Source organism: Curcuma longa, chromosome 4 (genome assembly GCF_044706935.1).
Source record: "Curcuma longa cultivar G26 ecotype Majalengka, Jawa Barat chromosome 4, ITB_CL_G26_1.1, whole genome shotgun sequence".
Lineage (NCBI taxonomy): Eukaryota > Viridiplantae > Streptophyta > Magnoliopsida > Zingiberales > Zingiberaceae > Curcuma > Curcuma longa.
In genome coordinates, this window is record NC_133864.1 from 18,599,910 (window position 1) to 18,627,510 (window position 27,601).

General features: G+C 41.9%; 2 protein-coding genes and 1 non-coding gene across 4 annotated transcripts; 1 reads left to right on the plus strand and 2 right to left on the minus strand.

Annotated features, from left to right (window-relative positions):
* Positions 1-523: 523 nt before the first annotated feature.
* On the plus strand, positions 524-27,598 carry LOC141826848 (serine/threonine-protein kinase PBL34-like). Of its 2 annotated transcripts, XM_074714161.1 has the most exons (9): positions 524-873; positions 2,410-2,747; positions 2,850-2,985; positions 3,593-3,729; positions 3,823-3,946; positions 4,140-4,538; positions 26,436-26,572; positions 26,651-26,774; positions 26,958-27,598. In XM_074714161.1, exons 1-9 carry the CDS (start codon positions 681-683, stop codon positions 27,449-27,451), a joined length of 2,082 nt encoding a protein of 693 aa, XP_074570262.1. In that variant the 5' UTR covers positions 524-680; the 3' UTR covers positions 27,452-27,598. The 2 variants fall into 2 exon arrangements, with proteins under 2 accessions (XP_074570262.1, XP_074570263.1); XM_074714162.1 differs by lacking the exons at positions 524-873; positions 2,410-2,747; positions 2,850-2,985; ... (1 more) ...; positions 3,823-3,946; positions 4,140-4,538 and adding exons at positions 23,521-23,713; positions 25,245-25,582; positions 25,685-25,820.
* LOC141826250 (pentatricopeptide repeat-containing protein At5g56310-like) lies at positions 4,851-6,336 on the minus strand. The gene has a single exon (XM_074713494.1). The coding sequence runs from the start codon at positions 6,334-6,336 to the stop codon at positions 4,870-4,872; it is 1,467 nt and encodes a 488-aa protein (XP_074569595.1). The 3' UTR covers positions 4,851-4,869.
* Positions 13,010-13,115, minus strand: LOC141828714 (small nucleolar RNA R71). The gene has a single exon (XR_012601810.1). It is a non-coding gene; the product is annotated as a small nucleolar RNA R71 (small nucleolar RNA).
* Positions 27,599-27,601: the final 3 nt, after the last annotated feature.

Consider the following 27,601-nt stretch of genomic DNA (forward strand, 5'->3'; position numbering starts at 1 on the left):
ATATACCTACACCATTATTCGTAACTAGTGGGTCCCGTTTGCAATTGTTTCCTTGTAAGCCGTCGATAACGAGTGGGTCACATATTGTCGTTAGCGGGTAAAGAAAAGCGTATTTCTGCTTATTATTCCTCTCCCTGCTTCCTCCCTTCTTCACACTCTTCCTTCCATCTCTCGCCCTCTCTCCTCTCTGTCTCTCTCTTCTTCTTCCGCTTACCTTTTCCGTTTCCTCGTTCTCATTCTCTCACTCCAAGCCGACAATGCTCAGTAACGCCGTCAGTTAGGGCGCTTGCTCTTCCAACCTCCGCCACCCGGCGCGATGTCCATGCTCGGAAAGCGCCCCCTTGCCATTTTTGTACGCTGCGACACCGGCCGTTTTGCCCTTTTGTAGCCGTGCGTTTCTCCTTAAACAGATCCCTCTAGGGTTACGGATGCTACTTCGGAAGAAACATTCGGCCTTGTGCATGTCAAAGAATCTTCGATTTGCCTCGTTTTTGTTTTCGGCGTCTAGGCTTACACGGTTGGCTCCGGCCAAGCGGGTTCAGCGTTAGGATGGTTTCTGAAGGCAAGTGTTTCGCGTTTGGTTCGACGGATGCAGTCGTGATGCATTATTTTGAGTGGATATTTTGGTCGTGAGTTCGGATGGAATTCGAAGCGTAGTGAGGGACTCTGAAGGACTGAAAATGGGGTTGGTCCCTAAGGAGGTTCAGTTGGATGCGTGGGCAACTAGTGGGAGATCGAAGAATGGTCATGAGGAGGAGGATAATAAGAAGGGAGAGGAGATTGGCTGCTGGATTAAGTTTCGGTCCATTGGGAGTTGTATCTCGACGAGATCCAAAGTTGATGCGTCCCTCAGCAGCATCAGTACCCAATGCGGTAAGCTCATGTTGCTTCGCGAGTTTCACTTCGGTTTTGTGTTCCGTGCAAAGCACCGCTTGTGGATCTCACTACGGGCCGGTCTTCTTTTGTCATTCTGATGTGCTACAGTTGTTCATATCATTTTAGCTATGTGTTGGTCGCAATTTGTTTTATCATCAATCATCAAAAATGACTATTTTGTGCTGTAGGATGCTTACTGCTGATTCAAAGTTGATTTAAACATTATAGTTTTTATTACTTGGTAATTACTGCCAACATATAATTAATTTTCGGTAGTTGTTTTCCCCTTCCTATGGTTCGCTCCCAGAATCCCGGCGTGTGTTTTTTTTTTTTCAACTGTAAGTTGGCCTTCATGTAAGTTTATATAGCTTGGTAATCTCTGATTGAAAATTTTCTTATATTCTCCATGGTTACTGAATTTGTTCTTCAAATAATTCTGTGACACCAAAGACTAGCCATCTTAAGGCTGGAATAGTGTTGAATTACTGATTGATACATGTTAAGTAGCACATTGGACTCTGTCTGATGGAAGTTTGTAGGCAAAGAGAAACCTTCTATTCATGTCTCCTATGTGTGGTAAATGGTCATGCTAAAATTATCTTTTTCTCTCGTTAGATACTAAGCTCATGTTTTATCTTCTGGAACAAATGACCCGATTTTGTGTATTTTCAGCCATTATATTTGAGGTTCATGATTTTCTGTGACAGAGGATGAAGAAAAATGACAAAAATAAAAAATCCAAATAAGCGCATTGCGGGGGGTTGCTTTAGTCTTGAGTTGTCGAACAATTGGATACCTGTTTGATGTTGGCATCCTTGGATGCCAGTTCAAACGGGAAGCTCAGGGTTATGATAATGTATTTACACTATAAGCTAATTTAAGAATTAGGCATTCGACTTCTTGTTGATGTGAAATCTATGTTTTTATTCATTTATTTTATTTAAATCCTCCAATTTAATAAGTGTTTCAAAATTGGCATTGGTGGCATATGTTTATTTTTTGTTTATTACTTTTTTTGCTCCAAAGCTTTAGTAAGATTTGTAGGTCCTGTTTGCCTGGCGGGTGAGGAGAGAAGGTGGGGCGGAGCAAAGATGGCTCATGCTCTGCCATTTACCTCCACTCTTTCAGGAAAGGAAGTAATGGAGGTAGTTTCCATTACGGCCAAAAAAGGTTGCCGAGTTCATCAGCTCAAAAGTGGGCAGACATGGAGGAGAGAAAGTAAAGGGAAAAGATGTGAAATGATTAATGTACCATCCAATTTTGGGCGGATGTAGAGGGGAGAGGGAAAAGCTAAAGAGAAACAAGTGCGAAATGACTAATGACCATTTTTTTCACATATCTAATAATATTCCTGACCAGGCTATTTTGTTCTATTCAACACACCTCTCTTTTCTACCCTCTGGTCGAATAATCATATCCAGAGGAGATTAAATCTTCCTGTCTCACCCCCTCTTCTTTACTTCGGACCCAGTAAACAGGGATGTGAATTTTTAGTAGACTCTTAATGACTAGCTTTTGTGTGTTTATTACCAGAATCTAAATCAACAGTTGATGGAAGTAGCAAGGATAGGCCAGCTGCGATAGTATCTGGTTCAATGACTGCAAGTAGTTCTTGTAGCAATTCATCTGCTTCTAAAGTTGGTGAAGATCTAAAAGTTGCTACCCAGTTGCGCAAATTTACCTTTAATGACTTGAAGTCTGCCACAAGAAACTTCAGACCAGAGAGTCTTCTGGGAGAGGGAGGATTTGGTTGCGTCTTCAAGGGATGGATTGAAGAAAATGGTACAGCCCCTGTTAAACCTGGTACAGGACTTACAGTAGCTGTCAAGACACTTAACCATGATGGACTTCAAGGGCATAAAGAGTGGCTGGTATAGTCTTTCACTACCTTTGCAGTTAAAGTTCCACCAGCTAATGGTGACCTTATATTCATTCATTTATTTATAATTTCAACTGTCATGTTCCACATACAGGCTGAAGTTAATTTTCTTGGTGATCTTCAACATCCAAATTTAGTAAAGTTGATTGGGTATTGTATCGAGGATGATCAGCGATTGCTAGTATATGAGTTTATGCCACGAGGAAGTTTGGAAAATCATCTTTTCAGAAGTATGTTTTGCTGTTCTTTTCTGACATGTTTTTGGGGTTTCCATTATATAATCATCCTAACTTTTGATGTATGTTGCAGGTGCTCAAATCCTTATTGAGATTAATTTTTGTATTTTCAGAAAGAATCGCTACAAGATTCTTTTTCTCTATGATATTAAATTGGTTATCCAAAAATCTTTTTTTTTACTTGTGCCTTTTCTTGGCATTGTCTTTTCTTTCTTATTAGCTTTAGGATCTCCAAGATCCAAACATTGGGTTAACCGGGTACAACCACGAATTACTATATTTTTAATTTATGGAAGCTAATCCTTAGCCGACCCCACCTAGTGGTAGGTGAGATAAGATTTAGTTTTTGTTGTTAGAAGCTAATCCTTTTTTGGAACAATCGACTGACCATGCAATAAACATTAGATCCCTGCCATATATGGCCAACAACACATTCATTGTGATTGATAGGAATGCTGCATGCGTACTTTTTGGTGTCAATTCCTGCTAATTTAGTGACATTTTTTACCCATCGGAAATCCATTTTTAGTTGTAATAAGAGCATTTGTGATCTTACAGTTACTGTCATGGATAAGTATATTCTTTCTTCCATCTGATACAGGATCCCTTCCTTTGCCATGGTCAATTCGAATGAAAATTGCACTTGGTGCAGCAAAAGGTCTTGCTTTTCTTCACGAGGAAGCAGAAAGACCAGTAATATACCGTGATTTTAAGACTTCAAACATTCTGCTAGATGTGGTATGTACTAGCTGCTTGTCTTTTTAACTTCCATTCCTTTAAAGTGCTTTCTATTTCCTTCTATCTAATTGATCCCTGAATGTGTTGCTGCAGGATTATAATGCTAAACTTTCAGATTTTGGCCTTGCCAAAGACGGTCCTGAGGGTGACAAGACTCATGTGTCAACAAGAGTGATGGGAACATACGGGTATGCAGCTCCAGAGTATGTAATGACAGGTAGATTCATTTTTTGTGGGCCTCTCCATAAATCTCTAGTCAAACTATTGTCTATTTTCTTCTACTGATTGTCACGCAGATCTTTCATAGTTTTTTTATAAACTCTTTTTTGTTTCAAACCAATTTATGCCAATTTGTTATCCTAGGACAATTCCCAGCGCTTCATTTTTTTGTTTGCAAATCCTCTGTCCAGGTCATTTGACATCCAAAAGTGATGTCTATAGTTTCGGCGTTGTGCTACTCGAAATGATGACTGGTCGGAGATCAATGGACAAAAATCGACCAAATGGGGAGCACAACCTGGTGGAATGGGCACGCCCGTATCTGGGAGAAAGAAGGCGCTTCTACAGACTCATCGATCCTCGTTTGGAAGGCAATTTCTCAATCAAAGGAGCACAGAAAGTCGCTCAACTCGCACATGCCTGCCTCAGTCGAGATCCTAAGATGCGGCCACTCATGAGCGAAGTGGTCGATTCTCTCAGACCATTGCTCAACCTCAAAGACATCGCCAGCTCCTCATACTTTTTCCAGGCAATGCATGCTGAACGATCTACTTACAACTCCAACGGGAGAAATGGTTCTAGGTCACAAGGTGCGTACGGAAGGAACGGACAACCGATGAGGAGTCTTTCACGGGGTGTTTATGCTTCTCCACATCATCAGTCCGTGAAGCCAAACGGCCACTGATGAGATGGGAGGTTTTCCTGTGCTAGAACTGCAGAATCGGGTGAACGTGTCTTGTGGTCTTTGATGTAGCCTGAAGAATTCTAGATTTGTGCTATCGTATCTTGGTCATGGTTTCTCTGAAATGCTACGTTGATTAGTAATCAAGCTTAATGCTTCATCTTTGATTCAAATCCTGAAATATATCGATACAAGTAATTTGATCTCCAATGCAACACTATTTTATAAAATAAACAGGTTCACTGATCCATGAGCTCAACATTCAGAAGGTCTAGCATTTGGTGTATACGGTGAGCTTCCGGGTGCGACTTGTCTCCCATCACAAACCGATGAAGCTCTCCGTCGACGTCCACCGAGCTGAATCCGGCTACCTTCCTGACTCCCATATCGTTCATGGCCGTCCTCACCCTCCCCACCTCCTCCCACATCCCAAACCTTGCGTAGAGGTTGGCCAACATCACGTAGTCCCCGGCCACCATCTCCTCCTCCATGGCTGCCAATCGTTCGCCGGCCAACCTCCCCGCCTTCAGATCTCCGCGCGTGCACGCCGCCCCCAAGAGGCTCCTCCAGATCGCAGCCGTCGCCCTCAGCGGCATCCCAGCGATGAACTCCAGGGCCTCATCGAAGAGCCCCGCTCGGCCCAGGAGGTCCACCATGCAACCGCAGTGCTCTGCGCTAGCCTCGATCCCGTGCGTTTCCCTCATCCGTTTGAACAAAGTGAGCCCTTTGTCCACCATCCCGGCGTGGCTGCAGGCGCTTAGCACGTTGGTCATCGTCACCGCCGTGGGCCTAACACCGGCTTCCACCATCTCCTCGAACACCTGCACGGCCTCCTCCCCGAGGCCGTGCATCGCTAGGCCGCCAATCATGGCGCTCCAGGTCAGCACGTTTCTCTGCGTCGTTCTCTCGAACACCTCCGTCGCGAGCTCTAGCTCGCCGCACTTGGAGTATAGATCCACCAGAGCGGTGGCGAAGCCGACGGACTCGAGCCCGAGGCCGTAAACGACTGCGTAGGCGTGGATCGCTTTTCCGAACGCCAAGCATCCGCCGTGGGTGCAAGCGGCGAGTGTGCTGACGAGGGCCGCCTCGTCGGGGTTAGGGCCGGCGTTCAACATCTCCTGGAACGTGAACAGCGCTTCGAGAGGATGAGCATTGCGATCGTAGCCGGCGATCATGGCCGACCACGAAGCGACAGTTCGGCGGGGAATTCGGTCGAACAGCTGGCGGGCGAGGTCGAGGCGGCCAAAATTGGAGTAGAAGGTGAGGAGGGCGTTGAGAGAGTGCACGGTTGTGGCGTGGGGACCGAGCTTGACGAGGAGTGCGTGGAGGGAGAGGGCGGAGGGAGAGGCGGAGAGGACGGAGCAGAGCTTGAGGGCGAGGGGGAAGGTGAAGGCGTCCGGGGAGGGCATGCGGAGGGCGACACGAAGGGCGAGGTAGGGGGCGCCGTGGGAGGCGTAGGATCGGGCCAAGTCGTTCCAAAAGGGAGGGTGGTGGACGTCGGCGCGGAGGGCGTGGGCGTGGAGGCGGCGGAGGTGGATGGCGGTGACGGCATCGGGTTGGAATCGGTGGGTGGGAAGCGTGGGGAGCGGGAGGGGCGGGCGCGCCTCCACCGTAGGCATTTGCTTTGAAAACGGTGAGAACGATGATGAATGGCGGAAAATTGAAGGCGGCAAGTTTTGTTTGTACAATGAAAATTGGATGTACATGCCTTAATGGCCTATGTCTTAAGTCGGACCTTATCGTTCTTGATCAATTAAATATTTTTATTTATATAATCTACTTAGTCAATTAAAATAATTAAAAATTAAAAATAAAGTCAAATTAGGATTAATAGAATCCTCATCATTTCTTCCTGTTCTCTATCTTTTGCTACAAATGTGAGATTCAAAATAATATGATACAAAAGTTATTACTTCCTCCACAATGTATGCATTAATAATAGAGACTTTAACAAGAGCTTTTTTTCAGATGAAGTAGGAATCTGATTGTAATAAAATAAAATATATTAAATATTAATATATATTAAATAATTTTATTTTTTATGAATTAATAACGAAGTTTATAAGTAATATGATTTTATCTTTCAAATGGATACATCCATCAAAAATGAACAGGACCTCCAACTTTGATGTCGTAAGACAAGTGAACAAACAGATTTTGTTGTTCCATTGAATAAAAAAAAGGTGAAAAGATCATTTCTAAATTATATAAAATTATTAAAATTTCTCTCTCTAACGTATCCATGTGTGAATATCTCAAAACTGTTAACAAATATTATGAAAAAAAATGCTTAACTCTATAATGACACACCATACAAAATTTGATAAGAGCTCCCTAAAAGCGATAGAAATGAACTTTTCTATGAATATATGACAATTATGACTTTTCAAACTAATAAATTTATATTCCTTCAAATCGACACATCTTCCAAGATTAAAGACATAACCATTTTAAAATTTTAAAAATTTTGTCTATTCACAAACAACACATCTCTGATCTCTATTCAATATATAAACTACCTTTAGCTTTAATCCCCTACACTACAAAAAAACCAGCCGATATTCTGCAGATTATTAAAAAACGAATTTTGCAACGAATTTCCATTTAGTTTAAAAAATTCGTTGCAGTCACTAAAAAAAACCATTTTTTGCAACGCAACGAATTTGGCAACGAATTCAAATTCGTTGCCAAATACTCATCGCAGAATTCTGCAACGAATTTCCGTGATTCGTCGGTAAAAATAGCGACGAAAAAATTAATTCGTCGCTGAGTTCGTCGCCAATCGACGACGAAATTGTTTTCGTCGCCGATCGGCGACGAAATTATTTTCGACGCCAATCGGTGGCGACAACAATTTCGCCGTAAATCAGCGACGAATAAGTTTTCGTCGCCGATCAGCGACGAATAATTTCGTCGCCGATCGGCGACGAAATTATTTTCGACGCCAATCGACGACGACAACAATTTCGTCGTAAATCGACGACGAATAAGTTTTCGTCGCCAATCGGCGACGAAACAATTCATCGTCAAATCTGCGACGAACAGGTTTTTCGTCGCCGATTCGGCGACGACATTATTCGTCGCCAATCGGCGACGAAATTGTTGTCGTCGCCGATTGGCGACGAATAATGTCGTCGCTGATCAGCGACGAAAACCTGTTCGTCGCCAATTGGCGACGAAATTTGCAACGAAAAATATTTTCATCGCAATATATCGATACACAGTAACTTACGATACTATTGCGACAACTACGTTTTCGTTGCAAATTTCGTCGCAGATCTACAATGAATTTGATTTTCGTCGCAAAATTCGTCACAAATTAAAAAAAAAATTTCCATGCCCCATTCATTTGTTATTCATCCCGAAGGATACATACATTATAATCAATATACCTGCACACAATCAACAATATATACAATCTACAAATCAATCCAAATTATATAAACATTATGATTCCTACAAAACAAGCATGAATACAACCAAGCCAAAATAGTTTTACCTTGTGAGTCTAACTTCGGATTTCTCCCGAAATCCTGGGTTAGTCTAACCCACTCCATTCTGGAGAATTTGTGCCAACCAAGTCACCCAGACTTGTTGGACTTTTGCTCGGCTCTGTCGTTGCCCCCCAGGACTTGGAATGCAACTGATCCTCTTGATCAGTCCATTCTTCCACTGCAACTTGGTCCTCCTGACCCAAGTCCAGCCTTCTGCAACTTGGTCCTCCTGACCCAAGTCCAGATCTTTGCCTGGTGCACGTTGACTCTGCCAAGACTTCTGCCTGATCCTCCAAACCAGGACTTTCCCTTTGCCTAGCCTACAACTAGGACTTTCCCTTGCCCAGCTTCACTCACCAGGACTTTCATTGTCTAGTCTAACCGACTAGATATTTCTCACTCACTTCCACACATCCAAACATCAAGTCCTGTTTGGATCAATCCTTGGTCAAACTGACCAGACCTAGGTGTATTGTCAAACATCGAAACACTAGGCAAGATCTTAGTGCATCTTGCACCAACACCCAACAGCTATAAAAGAGAGGGATGGGGTGGGCGGCAAGAAGACAAAAAATCCGAGAGAGAAAGAATACGAGATCGAATTCGGTTTCTCTCCTCTCCTCCTATTGCCGCCGCCCACTTTCTATTCTTCTTCCTCTTCTTCTTCTTCTTCCTCCGCCCCTCTCTCCTATCCTCCTTGAGGTGGCCGAATCTCTTCCAAGAGGTGGTGGTCGGATCCTAGAAGGGAGACAAGAGAAGGCTAAGCTGTTGCGAAAAGAAGAAAGGCGATACAAGATTTCATCATCCGGAGATTGAACTTCCTTTATTTCTGGAGGTTTGTGTCCTCCCAACGTCCAGGAAGAAGTTAGGAATAGAGAGGAAGATTCCGAGGTCATCTAAAAGGTTCTGGTATGATTTAGTTTCTGCATTTTAAATTGTAATAGAACTGTTAGAATAAAAACCGTAGTTAAGTAATTTAGGAATCGGCGATCCTGAAGAATCGATTGACTTAGTCTTTTGTAGACTTTGTCAATTGATCCAGGCGAGATAAAATTTTTGTCTTGTGGGGTTCTATGCTTTTCGGAGCGGATAGAATCCAGAACGCAGGACGGAGATCCAGAACGCCAACACTCTTTGGTTGCAGGCATCCAAGGTTCCAACTATTATGGCCTAGAAAAATTTTATGATGTGATGTGTGTGTTTGATCCCTCGGGTATGTCAAGATTGTTAAATTTTATTGTATAATTTTTAATTTACTATTCGATCTAGATTATATGTAAACTCCTTTGTGGAGTATAGAATCAATAGATGTAAATTATTTTAATTTATTGTTTGATCTAGATTATATTCCTTTGTAGAGTATACGATCGATAGAGTAAATTATTTTAATTTACTGTTCGATTTAAAGAACATATAAACTCCTTTGTGGAGTATAAGATCGATGGATGTAAATTATGTAAATTATATAGTTGCGACTTCTTCTTGCGTGGTGAGAACCGGATGCGCAGCGGAACAAGGAAGACGCGACTAAGTCAAAGGGAGACTTCTTGAAGAACGGTGGATATTGAAAAAGGTCATAATAGTTGAAAAATTATTTTTTCATATTTTTATTGCTAATTCTTTATGCTATTTTTTATTATATCCCTTGTGTTTATGTAATTGCATATTATTTCTTTTATGCATAGAATTACATAGGTAAAACCCCTAAGGATTTATCTAAAGGGACATTATGGGTACATTATTAATAAGTTCTTAAAATTGGTTTTGTCTTAGAAAGTGATTGATGATCCAATAACCAAAAAGGCCGATGTACCTCGCCACGGCCTGGAAACCAATTTCTTTGAACAAGTTAATATGTATACATAATTAAAATACCTAAGGGTTTTAGTGGAAAATTATAAATGCATGATTTAATGATATCCTTAATTGGTTTTGTCTAAGAAAGTGGTTGATGCTCCAATAACCAAGAAGGCCGATGTGCCTCGCCACGGCCTAGAAACCAATTTTTGGAATAATTAATATGCATACATAATTAAAATTTCTCAAATCCAAATAACTAAGTGGGAGAGAGATTTTTTTAAAAATCCCGCGGCCTCCATTATTGGTTTGATAGTGATGCATTCAAACTTGCGTGTTGGCTCTGAGTGCCTTCCTCCCCATCGGATGAGTTTGCATGCGGATCACTAGATCAAACTTCCTTAATGGATGACTATAGGAAATTATTTAAGAGCGTGTGATCTTCTCCATCTGAAGGGACATAATCCTAAATAATTACCTTAGTGTCAAGTAATGGTGAACACTTAGAACACATATAATAGTATCCTCCCCATCGGAGTCACTGCTATTATTTTGTTTGGCCAAAGATAAACCAACTATTAATTTTACTTGTCATAAAGTTAAGTTGACAAGATAGTAAAATTAATGGGTAAAACCTCCTCTTACAAATGCTTGAATTAGTTAACGTCCACACGATCGTGGCTTACTAAATTCCTGGTGTTTGAGGTGTTGGTGAATTTAAATTATATTGTTTGAGGAATCAATATAATTTTAAAATTCTAAAGTTTTGACCAAATCTCATTTTGTGATTCTCAGGACTTTCAGAATGGCTTTTAACCCACTAGCCGTTATACTCAAAGAAAACAAACTTACTGGTCCTAACTACATAGATTGGAAACGGAACTTGGACATTGTCCTTACTGCCGAGGAGTACAAGTTTGTACTTCACGAGGTCTGTCCTAGCGTGCCCGAAAGAAATGCTACCGAAGAGGAGAAAGAGAGACATAGGAAATGGGTTAAGGCAGATGAGATGGCGCGGTGTTACATATTGGCTTCTATGTCAAATGTACTGCAACATCAGCATCAGGCCATGACTTCTGCCTATGACATGAAGACTAAACTAATTCCTCCTCGAGGTCCCTACTGTAGCCTCTGGAAATCCTCGAATCCACCTCAAGAAGAATTCATGGAGACCTTCGGAAGAATTCTTGAAGACCTCTTGGAGACCTTTGGAAGAATTCTTGAAGACCTTGGAAGACCTCCAAATGAATGAAAGAATTCTGAAAAGAATTCTGTGAGAAATTTCGGATAGGAAATTCTATTTATAAAAGAAAATTTTTGAATTTTATTTAGAACTTTTCCGGGAAAAATTCGGATAAGAAAGAAATTTTTTATAATAATTTCTGATAAGAAATTTCGTCTCTTCTCGTACAAAATTTTATTATAAAATTTTGTGAATTAATTTTGTTAAATTAACAAAATATTAATTATGGAATCTCGTTAAATATTAGCGAGATATAATTAAAAGATTTTGTTAAAGAGAAGAACAAAATTAATATAATGGAAATTTATTTAAAAGATAACAAATCTTATCCGTAGGATTTTATTAGGTTTGTTCTAATAAAATCTTATAAAGAGATTTATTTCTATATAAATCTAGATAAGATAAGGTTGTTAGATTCTTTCTAATAAAATCTTATTAAGAGATTTATTTCTGAATAAATCTAGATAAGATAAGTTTATTAAATTGTTTCTAATAAATTATTCTTAAAGATTTTATTAGATTTTTTATAACTAAATCTAGATAAAAAAATTTATTAGAATCTTTCTTAAATTTTCATAATGTCTTAGCTATATAAAGGAGGGCTTGCAGGAGGGAATTACAACTTTCTTTTCTTATTTTTTCCCCCTAGGGCCTGCGGCATCATCCCCCTACAATCCTTGTCGCCGCCACCTACAACCCTCCGTCTCTTCTTGGTTCGAATCTTCTCCAAGTTCCCTCCCTCTTTGGTTTCGGTTCCTCCTACATCTACCTTGCTAGGGCTGGCGCATCTCCTCATTCTTTGCAAGGGCCAGCGGCAAGAGAGGAAGAAGAAAGAAGAGAAGAAAGGGAAGAAGAAGAAAAAGAAGAGAAGGCTTTCCTTGCTTGCCATTGGATTACGAGAAGAGTTTTGGTGGAATCATCTCGAAGGATCGTTGTCCACACAACGTTCGAAAAGAGGAGAGGATATACAGCATAAGATCAAGGGGTCATCTACTCCTTCTAGACATCCCGAAGAAAAGGTACACATTTATTGTTTCCACTTTAAATAAATTATTCCTTTTATCTTGGATCCTGTAAACCAAACACAAGAGCCCAATGATCTAAATGCATCGATCAAACTTTGTTTGATCGACTATGAGGGCAACTTAAATCCGTTTCTGGAAAAATTTTTGTTTTGCAATAATTTACTGGAACGGGTTTCCTAGTGTTTCCCATCACCATGGTCCATGTGGATTTGATCTTTTTATTACTTGGCGACATTCCTTACACGTGCGGAACACGCATCAAGTTTTTGGCGCCGTTGCTGGGATCGTGCGTAATTTTTTACTAAACTTGCACATTAAGTTTTTCTTTTGTTTTATTTTATATACATAGCTTCCATTCATTCTTTGTAATTCTTTTCATATTCATTCATTGGTACTATTCTTTGCAACTTTAATTTCTGGCATTGTAATCATTTGTTTTATTGTTGTGCATGCGCAGGGCCGACCCAGTAGAGTTTGCTTTCGATCCTGAAATTGAGAAACCTACCGAAGGAGACTTCACGCACAGAGGTTAAATGTTTAAGAAGAGTCATCAAACAACATGGCCCAGAAATCTCTAAAAGGCTATGCAACACCACAAAATGAGGGGAATGACATCATGCATCGCCATTCTCTGATGCTTATAGCATGTGGAGAACACAAGGGATTAGCTTTGATGTCCAGAGGTTAATGCTTTTCAGATTTTCTCTCTGAGACAGGGCAAAAGACTGGTATCATTCTCTACCTTCGAATTGCATTCATACTTGGGAGCAGTGCAAGTAGCTTTTCATGAACAAATTCTATCCCCCAAGCAAAACAGCCCACATGAGAAATATGATCTCAAGCTTCATGCAAATGGATGGAGAAATCTTATATGAAGCTTGGGATAGATTTAAAGGGATGTTGAGGAAGTGCCCACACCACGGTTTGGAAAGATGGCTTATCATTCATACCTTCTACAACGGGATCAACTACCAGATGAAATTATATTTGGATTCCGCTGCTGGAGGAGCTCTCATGAATAAAAGTTTGGAAGAAGCCAAAGAACTAATTGAGAATGTGGCGCTTAATCACCATCAATGGGCTAATGAAAGAGGTAGTATGCAGAAAACTCCCGGGAGATACAATGTGGACAACTACACTAAGCTGAATGCACAGATAGATGCCCTTAGCAAAAGGGTAGAAAACATGAGTATTGGAAAGGTCAATGCGGTGGTGTCAACATGTGAGATATGTGGGGATTCCAACCATACAACTGAGGTGTGCCAAGCTGGAGCATTTCAAACTCAGATTTCTCAATATGAACAATGTGACGCAGTTGATACATTCAACCAAAGAAACAATCCGTACACAAACATCTACAATCTAGGTTGGAGCAATCATTCAAATTGTGAGGAAAGATGCTGTCTACAGCCCTGGGCACCAGCTTAACAATGAAAGTCTTAAGTGCCGACTGAGTCTGTTGCTGTTAGCTCCGCACCTCTCTTTATTCACCCGTTGGTCGAGTACTAGCCGGGCAAATTAACCTATAAGTCAAAGTGCCTATTACTCTAACCATATTAGACCTACTCTTAGGTAGGTAATGCCTAGAATAGAAAGCCTTAACGCAATGTCATTTATTTGTTATATTAGCTACAGTTCGGAAAGGGGCTACATGCCTAGAACGAGAAGCTACAACGAAGCGGAAGACTGACAGGAGAAAAAAGAACAGGACGACGAACATATATAAGCTTTTACCCGTGTAAGCTTTTTCCCCTCAGTTTGATTTGATTTCACGCTGGTGCCATTCTTTTGATCCGAGAGTGGAATAGTAGCATGTGTTAAGCATATTGTATTTTGACTTGCACTTCTTCTTTGATCTCCCTTCCTTAAGTGGACTTAAGAGCTTGAATGAAATCTCTTAGGCGTACGTTGACCGGCTAGGCGGGTTATTCAAACTAGAAATCGTCCACAATATGCGAAGCTCGGCCCTACAAATATAGTAAATTGCGGTCTCGAGCGTATTGAATTCAAGAACGTGGTCTTCTCATGTAGAGGGACGAGACGCACTTAATTTCGTGAAGATGCATTCTTACTATACGCTCATATTCATATCAAGAAAAAGAGACAAGCCTATGCGAACGAGTACTTATAGGTGCCTAGCCCACTCAACTATTCTTTCAGTCAGGTTCGGAAGAGCTTCAACTACAGCTGCAACTGGAACGGACTCTATAAGACCCAAGAACAACAGGAGAAGAACAGCAGCACCTAAAAGAAAGGACATTCACAACAGCATATGTTTTCTTTCCGAACGCTCCCTTGTTGTTGAAGGTTTTCACTCCAGAACTCGGAAGGGCACAGACTGAGGCTGCTTTCAATAATCTGAGTATTAAGTCCCTACCTTATAGGAATTCCCTTGAACCTAGATCCCGTAATTTACTATATTTTTGGCGGAATTAGGGAGGGTCAGCTCCTATTCAAGAGCAGCCGGGAAAGGAAAGATAAAAGAACCGGACTCTCCCTCGGGAGAGGGACGAAGAATGAATGGTTTCAAGGGGGAGCTCCGATAACTGGTTCTGAAGAGCAGAAAGACTATAGCGGGACAGAATGAAACCAAGCAGCAGCCGAATATGTTCATAGCATTGCCTTCTCTAATATGGTTTCAAGTTCGGGACTAATAGAAAGAGTTATTTAAGTTCATGCTTTTGAGTTCATGCAATGTGAGTTCATTATTATATGCCTAAAACAACTAAGGAAGGCAAGGCCTAGATAATTCTTTCTCAGCCGGGGCGCAATGAACAGGCAAATGAACCTATCATTCTCTTGGGGACCAGCAACTAAATGACATAAGTCCCGGACTCAAACACCTATGAAACAACTATTGAAGCTACTTAAGCAACCGGAAGAGATTCAACTCATTCAAGCTACCATCATTCAAGGTGCGTAGCCGGCAATTTCTTTGTCCAGCCGAGACTCAATCTTCCATTTTGATGAACCAGTTCTTTCGAGAATGTTTGAGAACCCAATGAGGACTGAGGACCCTCTTTTCTGTCTTTTCCTCTTTACTTTACTCTCAAAAGATGGGGGGCGCCTTCAAAGTATATTAGAGATCCATGAGATACTGGAGGCGAACGAGCGACATAGAATGAGTGCTTGTCAAACGAGGTACGAGAGTCTTAATGAGTACGGGAAAGCAGTAGTTAGCTCAGCTGCCGTCCTATTTGTACTCTCAGGGCAGGGGACTCAACAGCAGTCGTGTATATTTCGTATGGGACTCAACAAGACCCTCTTTCACCAGATAAAGAGCAGCTGCAGCTGTTCTCGTTCATGGGTAAAGTGTAATTGAATTGGAGCTATAGGCACCTCTTGTTAATTAGAACGGCGAACTCTCTTTCACCCTTCTTTAGTAATTTGTCCCGAACGAATACTTGAAGGAAAGGTGCGAAGCCTTGAACAGCAGCTTAGGCAGCCGGCTTAGGCTAGCAGCCTTTTCCGAGTCCGTTCCAGTTGCTTTTGTTGCTGCTCACGTCGCTGCCCCGTCGTTTCACGTCGCCCTTCACTCGGCCCTTTCTTTTCTCACGTCATTTCTCTCTATCCTTTCATGGGAGCTACACAAAGAATACTTATTATAAGAGTTACTCGACAGATCACTTATATAGTCAGAGATAGGGAAATTTCAACATTAATAAAGGGGTGTCCTTAACTTTAGCTGCCCTTGCTGCTCTTGTCAATTAATCTATGGGAGGCGGACCTAGGCAAAATCCCATCCACGGGTACGGAACGAAAGGGGTCTTTATTTCAATGGAGGAATTACCCGAGTTAGCTCAGCAGCAGTGGGTGGGAGGAACTCCACGTCGCGACAAAACAAAATAAGTGCGTCTCGTCCCGTCGTTATAATGATCACTCGCCCCGTCGAATATTTGATCACGTACCTCGATGATTAATTGGAAGAAACCCCGTGTTTTTTGCCTAAACTCCAATTTCTCTCTATGATTCATTTTCTAGTTGGCAACTTTTTATAAACCCCGTGTTTTTTGACTAAACTCCAATTTAGCTAAGGAGTCGATGATAAATTTTCAATCTTTTTATAAACCCCGTGTTTTTTGCCTAAACTGACTTTCCCGCAGGTAAATGGTAAAGAAGTTTGAAAGAAAGTTAGAAACCCCGTCTTGTCTTAGTCGACCCCGTCGTTTCACTCGGCCGTGTTTTTTGACTCGAAATTACGGTATTGCGAGCCCTGTACGGCCCTAAATTACGGCGAGCGCGTCATTTCACTCGCTCCTCTGACCCGCATGTGTAAAGCATATAGCAGATATGGAAGTATATGAGTTATGAGTTTCATTTCTTTATCCCGGACTTTCGTTCACTTTTGAGCTTTCATTCAATAACTTCGTTAACTCATTACTAGGACCTGTTAAGGGCTCGAGCGAATGCGAGGAACGAGTGCAACGACGGGGTGGAATTTGGGGGCATTGAAGGAGAACTTATTCTTTCACTTTACCTGCTAAACTAAAAACCATGTTTTCATTTTCTACCTGGGAAAGATCATATGAATGAACTTTACCTGCTAAACTCGAAACCCAGTTTTTAGGATTCGGACTCAGGACAGGGAATGCACTTCTTCTTTTACTTGGAAAGTCAAACTCGAAAGCCAGAAAGAGTTGTTTAAAGGATTCGGACTCTGGCCTCCAGGGAAATAACTTATTCTTTAACTACTATAATACCCTGCTAAACTTAAACTCGAAACCTCGTTTTTTCTTTTATAATTTATTTCACAAATCAAAAGAGAGATTCAGATAAGAAAGATTGAGTCCCGACAGAACTAACATGAAGCTGCAGCAGCTGCCGGCGTATTATCATTAACAACTGGTGCTCTGCAAAAAGGTGCTAACGTCTTCTTTGGTCTTTGCCCGTCCCCGGAGGCTTTTTAATCTTTCTTGACGGGACTCCACGTCTTAGTCGCAATGCTCGTACCTTAGAAACTAGTCGGCCCTTCTCAGTCGAGCTATCGGCGTCTAACACGTCGCTGTCGCCAAATATATAGTAAGGCCTAGCTTTTGCTCCTGCTTATAGCTCATAGAACTCTGAAACTGTCCTCTCACCTTGGTCTGGTCTGACCTCTGCCCCTGGCACCTTATTAGTTAGAGAGATCCGATGCATCACTCGAAACTAGAAGTAGAATCAGCCGATACAGATAAAACAGATTGAATGAAGGAGAGACCTATCCATCTTTCTTATCTTTCTTGTATACCTACCTGTGAACCTCTTTCCCTTGGTCAATCCACTGCTTCAATGAGACTTGAGTTTGAATTTCAGATGCCACCCGACCACTAAACTCACCGTGTAAGGTGACCGATCCTATACTGAAAAGATCTTTCGTAGTTTCGTAGGCACCAGCAACACAATGAAAGTTAGAAGTTAAGTATCCGTCCTTTCTTTAGAACCAGCAACACAATGAAAGTTAGAAGTTAAGTAGTAGTCCGAGAAAGTTAGAAGTTAAGTAAAGTAGTAGTCCGATCTTTAGCACCAGCTTCAGTCTTCAAGTCTATAGTCTATAGTTAAGTATCTGTCCTTTCTTTAGCACCAGCTTCAGTCTTCAAGTCTATAGTATAGTTGTAGTGCTTTCTTTGGAATAGGAGTGAGGAAGGCCTCCGAATAGTCGTCCTAAGCAGCTCCTGAGTCAGTTCCAGTTGCCGTCGTTATCACTCGGTCCTTTCCTTATTGTACTCGTTCTTGCCTAAAATCAATCTAAATTCCGCACTTTCTCCAAGAGGCTCTGCACCTGTTGATGTTGAAGCTCATAAAGGGTTTGCTTCGCACGCGTCATTCTCATTCGCAGCAAGAGTCGTTCATGTCCATATGAAAAACTACGAAAGATCTACTGAAAGAGATGTTAGGAAATGATAAGTCTCATGAAGAACTTAACTACAACTACTTTCTTTCAACTACTTTTTTTTTTTATTTTTCCTCTCCTTTTAGTTCATGGAAAGAGAAAGAATTCATGGTTAGAGTGAATGCAAAGAGAAGATGTTGAGTTCAAAAGGCCGAAACTGCTTGCCGGATTCTCGATCTTAGGGGAAAAGAAAAGAGGGAAAGGCGTCATAAAGTAGGAAGGCTACCCGCTTTCACTTTCAAATAACATGAGTCCCTAACCCGAACGATAGAATCATAATGGTAGAGTTCATGACTACACTACGTCGTTCTCACTCGTTCGTCGCTTTGCAGCAAGAGGTCGTTCATATTCACTCTAATTAACTGTATGGCCCATCCATGTTAGACTGGAATCCAGCTTTTAAATGTCATCAGTTCGGTTCGCTTCTCTTAACTATTCATTGTCCCGTCGTTCCTCTTTTATTTCTTGAGACGTCGTTATCGTTAGTAGGTATCACTCGTTCCCTCTCTCTCTAGCAACAGGTCGGTCGTTATTTAAGTTCCGCAAGCTGTGCTCCCTGATACTGTATTTGAAGCAGTTGTCCGAAGGTATATAATGAGTGGATGATAAGCAACTGAAACAAGTTCTTGCTAATGGTAAAAAGGGGGGTTTGAATATAAGGTTATGAGCCCGAAGGAAGAGTTAATTCTTTGAATGAAACCACGTCGCTGTGCAGCAACAGGTCGTGAATGGCTATTCAAAACTACGAAAGATCTACCGTACCTTTTCTTTTATTCAGCTATCGCAGCAAGAGGTCGTTCATATGAAAAACTACGAAAGATCTAATTAACTGTATGGCCGTTGCACTCGTTCGTTATCACTCGTACCTTCATCTTCTTTATATTCTTTATATTGAATTCACGTATAGATATCATTCTTCAATTCTTCATCCTTAGCTACAGTCGGATATTATAATATGCCTTAGTCGTTCATGGCTTTTCTGGTCGAGCCTATCGCGTCAGTCCTTACTCGAGAGTCATTTGTCTTCGCTCCTCAACTTCACCGCAGCAGATTATTACCAGTATAGTTGCTAAATACATATAAGTTCTATGAAAAACGTATATTATAGTAAGTGCTGAATTTATATTTATTTTAGGGGGGGGGTACTACTATTTTGGCCCTCTCTCTCTCCCTAAATTACGGTATTGCGAGCCAAGCAACAGGTCTAACATGGCTACGAAACTACTACTGATCTTCTGATCTTCCCTTACTACTACTAATTTGGACAACCGACTTATTATTATATTAGGGCTCTCCCTCTCCCTTATATATATGGTCGAGCCTATCGTTCTACAATCTTCCACAAATACTGCAGGCGCCATATTAGACGAAAGCAGTTCGGAGCGTCATTTATATTAGCAGCACGTGCCTTTAGCTCCCTTCTTTAAGTTTGGAATGAACCACTCTTAATAACTCCATTCATAAGGAATAAAAGTGTCTTACGCTCGAGACCTAAAGGTGCGAATGATAATGACGCGCTCGAGCGGATACGCGAGAGAGGTAGAGTTCATTCCAAGAGTTCATGGCTCAAAATAAGCAGATTATTACCAGTATAGTTGCGTGAATTCCAAGAGTTAATGGTAATGACGCGGCTATAGCTCGACCTTCACTTAAGGGGCGTAAGTAACTAGAGTCAGGATAGTTGAGAGCTCGACCTTCAGTTTAAGGGTTGGTAGACATCCGCTTTACCATGATACTTATAATTTGCTAAAGAAATTCGTTAAGTTAATCATTAGACTTTGAATTTGCTAACGCTCAAGGTTTTAATTTCCTAACATCTTGAACAGTAGATCTTTCTACGTTTTGAATATGGACATCTTAGACTCTTGCTAGGGTTGGAAAGAAAGTAGTTGTTCATGATACTTGTAATTTCCTAACATAAGTCTCTTTTTCAGTAGACCCAAAGGCAATTGAGACTCCTTATATTCACGACTCTGACTCTTGCTGATAAATTAAAGTATGAAAGTGAATCATGAGACTTGAAAAGTGTGTTTTTTAAGGTCGGAATGAAATGAACTACTGTTACTCTTGCTGCGAATGATAATGACGCGATAGCTCTTTTGATAGCCCTTCCTTTAAGTCCCATAATCGGAGCAAAGTTGACCTTCCCGGTAAAGCAGATGTCTACCTGTACAATTTATATTTATTTTAGGCTTAGTCGTAAATAGCCCCAAAGGCTATTTATCTGCTCTGCATAGCAGAGGTACTTATATTATAGTAAGGCGGATTAGTCTACTTAGTCGTAAATAGCCCCAAAGGCTATTTATATGCCTCTGCGTAGCAGAGGTACAACTCTTATATTATATACAGTTAGAACTTAACTTAATATTATGGGGGGCCTTTGGGGCTATTTATCTTCTTGGGGCTATTTATCTCCTTTTGCAGGCACGACCTCTTGCTAGAGCAAAAGATTCTAAGAGCAAATAATTTAAAATGTCATTAGTTTTGTTTAGTTCCGACACCAGCACTCCTTCCATTAATTAACGACTGTTCGGATAGCCATGAACTTGGAATGCATACCTACGTCGTTCATCTTTCCATGAACTCTTTGAATGAACTCTACCCGTGGGCTTTTAGTCGTCCCTTGCCGTGCGCAGAGTGAGGGTACCGCATCCAACAGCGGCTTTCTTGCCTAAAGTGTGCTCTAAGTAGCAAGTGAAAGAGGGAGGGAAAAAAAGCACAGAATAAATGATAAGAGTTAGAGTTAAAGGCATTCCAAGAGACAGAAAGGAAGGACTGAAATGGAGTGACTCAAGCGACTGAAGTTCCCGGAATTCTGGAGCCACCAGAAACTACTGACTCTACCGACACACTCTTGAACCCAATCTATATTTATCTAATCTCTTTCACTCTTTCCCGTCAAAGCAAGGTACGAGTGATAACGACGTGTGCACTTTATTTCGTGAGCTAAGAATTTTACGTTAAAACATACCGGACTTCCCCATTAAAGAAAGAATAGAATGCATTCTCGCAGTCCTCGACAACGATCTAAGCTTTCGCCCGGAACTGACCATTCTCGGGGCAGGTGATTCGATATTAGCTGATGCGCATTAGAAGCATTGAATGGTTGTTGTTCTTTAGTTGTAGCTGCTGTTCCGTTTTGTTGATTGGCTGCTTTCCGTAGCTCCTCCCTCGTCTCATCAATCACATAGGGTTGTAAGCGTACCAGGCACCACGGCACATATGGAAAGGGAGCAAACAAAGCTTCAAGGGCCGAGTGAGAACTATTTAAAGGGGATATGGAAAGCTACTCAAATTCAAGGGCCGAGTATAACGACGGGAAGCTAGCGACGTGTAGACGGGGCGACGTTAAGACGGGGCGAAATATTGTGAGAAAGACGGGGGAAAGACTCTTTCAACAGGAATCTCCTCTCCGGAACGAACTAAGGCACCATCCGGGGGATTCATTTCCCGGTTGGGGGAGCGGCCGTCCTCCCAAGCGCTTCGAGGCAGAGCAATCTGTCTCCTAGTGTTTGCCAGGAGCACATTGGTTGGTTGATTGAAGTTTACATTATTGCCAACACAGTAGTGTGAATGACAACAATAAAACCAATACAACTCTAAACTACTCTTTGGTGAAATATCCGAGAGTAAGGGATCTGGTTGGTAACCAGACGCCGTCCCTCGGCCTTGCACCCGCGTTTTTCAGGCCGAAGGGCATGACAGTGTAACAGAAGGTCCCATCAGCCGTGATGAAGCTGACCTTGTCCTGGTCTTCTTGGGCAAGAGGGATCTGATGGTATCCTTGATATGCGTCCATCATACAAATGAGCTCATACCCGGAAGTGGAGTCGACCAGCTGATCTATCCTCGGGAGGGGGTAGCAGTCTTTTGGGCAAGCTTTGTTAAGATCTCGAAAGTCGATGCATACCCTCCATTTACCTCCTGGTTTAGGTACCAGTACTACATTGGCAAGCCAGGTCGGGAACTGTATTTCCTTAATCTGTCCTGCCTTCAGTAATTTATCAGTTTCTTCCCGGATGATCTTGTCCTGGTCAGCTGAGAAGTGCCTTCTCTTTTGTTTCACAGGCCGGCTTCCTGGAATGACATTGAGCTTGTGCTCCATCACTGTAGGGGGCCACCCCGACAACCTCGGAGGACGACCAGGCGAAGATATCCCGGTTCTTCGTTAAGCAGGTCAGCAGTTGTGCTTGTAGGTCTGGCTGTAGGTCGGCCGCAATGTAGGTAACTTGATCGGGCTTTTCTGGTATTATCCGAGCGGGTATCTTGTCTGGCTTAGGTCGAGGAGTCACGGCTTCTTGTACTGAGTTGACCTCACTGTTATGTCTTCTTCGTACTGCACGTAGGTCGGTCTGTACCATGTCTATGTAGCACTTACGTGCTAAAATTTGATCTCCTCTGACAGACCCAACCTGATCATGCACTGGGAATTTCAGCTTTTGGTGATAGGTAGATACTACTGCCCCAAAGGAGCTCAGAGCAGGTCTTCCCAGGATGACGTTATAAGCTGAGGGGGCTTCTACCACCGTGAATAGGGTAGCTCGGGTGCGGCGCAGAGGCTCCTTCCCCAAGGAAAGTGGCAATCGGATCTGCCCTAGGGGTCGGACTTCATGACCGGAGAATCCAAAGAGGGAGGTGGACATGGGTTGGATCTCGTTCTCGTCGATCTGCATGCGGTCGAAGGCGTCTTTGTACAAAACATTGACGGAACTACCTGTGTCCACGAACACCCGGGCGACGTCATAATTGGCAATAGTGGCTCTGATGACCAAGGCATCATCATGAGGGGTGACTATTCCTTCCAGATCTTGGGGTCCAAAGTAGATGGCGGGACTCGAACCGATTTTATGGTAGGTACCAATGCTGTAGGTTTCGAGTTGGCGACCATGCGCCTTCCGAGCCCTGTTAGAATCTCCATCTGTAGAACCTCCCGGCTATCATACTTATCTCTCCCCTGTGGGCGAGGTTGTCCTGGTTTTCTCGGGATTCCTCCAGGGGGAGTCCCTGCCGAGGTGGGGGAGCCGACAATGCTCAGTAACGCCGTCAGTTAGGGCGCTTGCTCTTCCAACCTCCGCCACCCGGCGCGATGTCCATGCTGGGAAAGCGCCCCCTTGCCATTTTCGTCCGCTGCGACACTGGCCGTTTTGCCCTTTTGTAGCCGTGCGTTTCTCCGTAAACAGATCCCTCTAGGGTTACGGATGCTCAACTCTCTCTTCAAGCAACGAAACATTCCGGCCTTGTGCATGTCAAAGAATCTTCGATTTGCCTCGTTTTTGTTTTCGGCGTCTAGGCTTCCACGGTTGGCTCCGGCCAAGCGGGTTCAGCGTTAGGATGGTTTCCTGAAGGCAGTGTTTCGCGTTTGGTTCGACGGATGCAGTCGTGATGCATTATTTTGAGTGGATATTTTGGTCGTGAGTTCGGATGGAATTCGAAGCGTAGTGAGGGACTCTGAAGGACTGAAAATGGGGTTGGTCCCTAAGGAGGTTCAGTTGGATGCGTGGGCAACTAGTGGGAGATCGAAGAAGGGTCATGAGGAGGAGGATAATAAGAAGGGAGAGGAGATTGGCTGCTGGATTAAGTTTCGGTCCATTGGGAGTTGTATCTCGACGAGATCCGAAGTTGATGCGTCCCTCAGCAGCATCAGTACCCAATGCGGTAAGCTCATGTTGCTTCGCGAGTTTCACTTCGGTTTTGTGTTCCGTGCAAAGCACCGCTTGTGGATCTCACTACGGGCCGGTCTTCTTTTGTCATTCTGATGTGCTACAGTTGCTCATATCATTTTAGCTATGTGTTGGTCGCAATTTGTTTTATCATCAATCATCAAAAATGACTATTTTGTGCTGTAGGATGCTTACTGCTGATTCAAAGTTGATTTAAACATTATAGTTTTTATTACTTGGTAATTACTGCCAACATATAATTAATTTTCGGTAGTTGTTTCCCCTTCCTATGGTTCGCTCCCAGAATCCCGGCGTGTGTTTTTTTCAACTGTAAGTTGGCCTTCATGTAAGTTTATATAGCTTGGTAATCTCTGATTGAAAATTTTCTTATATTCTCCATGGTTACTGAATTTGTTCTTCAAATAATTCTGTGACACCAAAGACTAGCCATCTTAAGGCTGGAATAGTGTTGAATTACTGATTGATACATGTTAAGTAGCACATTGGACTCTGTCTGATGGAAGTTTGTAGGCAAAGAGAAACCTTCTATTCATGTCTCCTATGTGTGGTAAATGGTCATGCTAAAATTATCTTTTTCTCTCGTTAGATACTAAGCTCATGTTTTATCTTCTGGAACAAATGACCCGATTTTGTGTATTTTCAGCCATTATATTTGAGGTTCATGATTTTCTGTGACAGAGGATGAAGAAAAATGACAAAAATAAAAAATCCAAATAAGCGCATTGCGGGGGGTTGCTTTAGTCTTGAGTTGTCGAACAATTGGATACCTGTTTGATGTTGGCATCCTTGGATGCCAGTTCAAACGGGAAGCTCAGGGTTATGATAATGTATTTACACTATAAGCTAATTTAAGAATTAGGCATTCGACTTCTTGTTGATGTGAAATCTATGTTTTTATTCATTTATTTTATTTAAATCCTCCAATTTAATAAGTGTTTCAAAATTGGCATTGGTGGCATATGTTTATTTTTTGTTTATTACTTTTTTTGCTCCAAAGCTTTAGTAAGATTTGTAGGTCCTGTTTGCCTGGCGGGTGAGGAGAGAAGGTGGGGCGGAGCAAAGATGGCTCATGCTCTGCCATTTACCTCCACTCTTTCAGGAAAGGAAGTAATGGAGGTAGTTTCCATTACGGCCAAAAAAAGGTTGCCGAGTTCATCAGCTCAAAAGTGGGCAGACATGGAGGAGAGAAAGTAAAGGGAAAAGATGTGAAATGATTAATGTACCATCCAATTTTGGGCGGATGTAGAGGGGAGAGGGAAAAGCTAAAGAGAAACAAGTGCGAAATGACTAATGACCATTTTTTTCACATATCTAATAATATTCCTGACCAGGCTATTTTGTTCTATTCAACACACCTCTCTTTTCTACCCTCTGGTCGAATAATCATATCCAGAGGAGATTAAATCTTCCTGTCTCACCCCCTCTTCTTTACTTCGGACCCAGTAAACAGGGATGTGAATTTTTAGTAGACTCTTAATGACTAGCTTTTGTGTGTTTATTACCAGAATCTAAATCAACAGTTGATGGAAGTAGCAAGGATAGGCCAGCTGCGATAGTATCTGGTTCAATGACTGCAAGTAGTTCTTGTAGCAATTCATCTGCTTCTAAAGTTGGTGAAGATCTAAAAGTTGCTACCCAGTTGCGCAAATTTACCTTTAGTGACTTGAAGTCTGCCACAAGAAACTTCAGACCAGAGAGTCTTCTGGGAGAGGGAGGATTTGGTTGCGTCTTCAAGGGATGGATTGAAGAAAATGGTACAGCCCCTGTTAAACCTGGTACAGGACTTACAGTAGCTGTCAAGACACTTAACCATGATGGACTTCAAGGGCATAAAGAGTGGCTGGTATAGTCTTTCACTACCTTTGCAGTTAAAGTTCCACCAGCTAATGGTGACCTTATATTCATTCATTTATTTATAATTTCAACTGTCATGTTCCACATACAGGCTGAAGTTAATTTTCTTGGTGATCTTCAACATCCAAATTTAGTAAAGTTGATTGGGTATTGTATCGAGGATGATCAGCGATTGCTAGTATATGAGTTTATGCCACGAGGAAGTTTGGAAAATCATCTTTTCAGAAGTATGTTTTGCTGTTCTTTTCTGACATGTTTTTGGGGTTTCCATTATATAGTCATCCTAACTTTTGATGTATGTTGCAGGTGCTCAAAATCTTATTGAGATTAATTTTTGTATTTTCAGAAAGAATCGCTACAAGATTCTTTTTCTCTATGATATTAAATTGGTTATCCAAAAATCTTTTTTTTTACTTGTGCCTTTTCTTGGCATTGTCTTTTGCTCTTTTCTTTCTTATTAGCTTTAGGATCTCCAAGATCCAAAACATTGGGTTAACCGGGTACAACCACGAATTACTATATTTTTATTTTATGGAAGCTAATCCTTAAGCCGACCCCACCTAGTGGTAGGTGAGATAAGATTTAGTTGGTGGTGTTAGAAGCTAATCCTTTTTTGGAACAATCGACTACCATGCAATAAACATTAGATCCCTGCCATATATGGCCAACAACACATTCATTGTGATTGATAGGAATGCTGCATGCTTACCTTTTGGTGTCAATTCCTGCTAATTTAGTGACATTTTTTACCCATCGGAAATGCATTTGTAGTTGTAATAAGAGCATTTGTGATCTTACAGTTACTGTCATGGATGAGTATTTCTTTCTTCCATCTGATACAGGATCCCTTCCTTTGCCATGGTCAATTCGAATGAAAATTGCACTTGGTGCAGCAAAAGGTCTTGCTTTTCTTCACGAGGAAGCAGAAAGACCAGTAATATACCGTGATTTTAAGACTTCAAACATTCTGCTAGATGTGGTATGTACTAGCTGCTGGTCTTTTTAACTTCGGTTCTATTTCCTTCTATCTAATTGATCCCTGAATGTGTTGCTACAGGATTATAATGCTAAACTTTCAGATTTTGGCCTTGCCAAAGACGGTCCTGAGGGTGACAAAACTCATGTGTCAACAAGAGTGATGGGAACATACGGATATGCAGCTCCAGAGTATGTAATGACAGGTAGATTCATTTTTTGTCCATAAATCTCTAGTCAAACTATTGTCTATTTTCTTCTACTGATTGTCATGCAGATCTTTCATAGTTTTTTTTATAACTCTTTTTTGTTTCAAAACAATGTATGCCAATTTGTTATCCTAGGACATTCCGAATGCTTCATTTTTTGTTTGCAAATCCTTTGTCCAGGTCATTTGACATCCAAAAGTGATGTTTATAGTTTCGGTGTTGTGCTACTCGAAATGATGACTGGTCGGAGATCAATGGACAAAAATCGACCAAATGGGGAGCACAACCTGGTGGAATGGGCACGCCCGTATCTGGGAGAAAGAAGGCGCTTCTACAGACTCATTGATCCTCGTTTGGAAGGCAATTTCTCAATCAAAGGAGCACAGAAAGTCGCTCAACTCGCACATGCCTGCCTCAGTCGAGATCCTAAGATGCGGCCACTCATGAGCGAAGTGGTCGATTCTCTCAGACCATTGCTCAACCTCAAAGACATCGCCAGCTCCTCGTACTTTTTCCAGGCAATGCATGCTGAACGATCTACTTACAACTCCAACGGGAGAAATGGTTCTAGGTCACAAGGTGCGTACGGAAGGAACGGACAACCGATGAGGAGTCTTTCACGGGGTGTCTATGCTTCTCCACATCATCAGTCCGTGAAGCCAAACGGCCACTGATGAGATGGGAGGTTTTCCTGTGGTAGAACTGCAGAATCAGGTGAACATGTCTTGTGGTCTTTGATGTAGCCTGAAGAATTCTAGATTTGTGCTATCGTATCTTGGTCATGGTTTCTCTGAAATGCTACGTTGATTAGTAATCAAGCTTAA

What these genes read in the sequence shown, in the direction of transcription:
- LOC141826848 (XM_074714161.1), top strand. Translation starts at nt 681, where the DNA reads ATGGGGTTGGTCCCTAAGGAGGTTCAGTTGGATGCGTGGGCAACTAGT. An exon ending in TCCAGAGTATGTAATGACAG is followed by an intron (nt 3,947 to 4,139) that starts GTAGATTCATTT and finishes TCCTCTGTCCAG; the next exon opens with GTCATTTGACATCCAAAAGT. An exon ending in TCCAGAGTATGTAATGACAG is followed by an intron (nt 26,775 to 26,957) that starts GTAGATTCATTT and finishes TCCTTTGTCCAG; the next exon opens with GTCATTTGACATCCAAAAGT.
- LOC141826250 (XM_074713494.1), bottom strand. Translation starts at nt 6,336, where the DNA reads ATGTACATCCAATTTTCATTGTACAAACAAAACTTGCCGCCTTCAATT.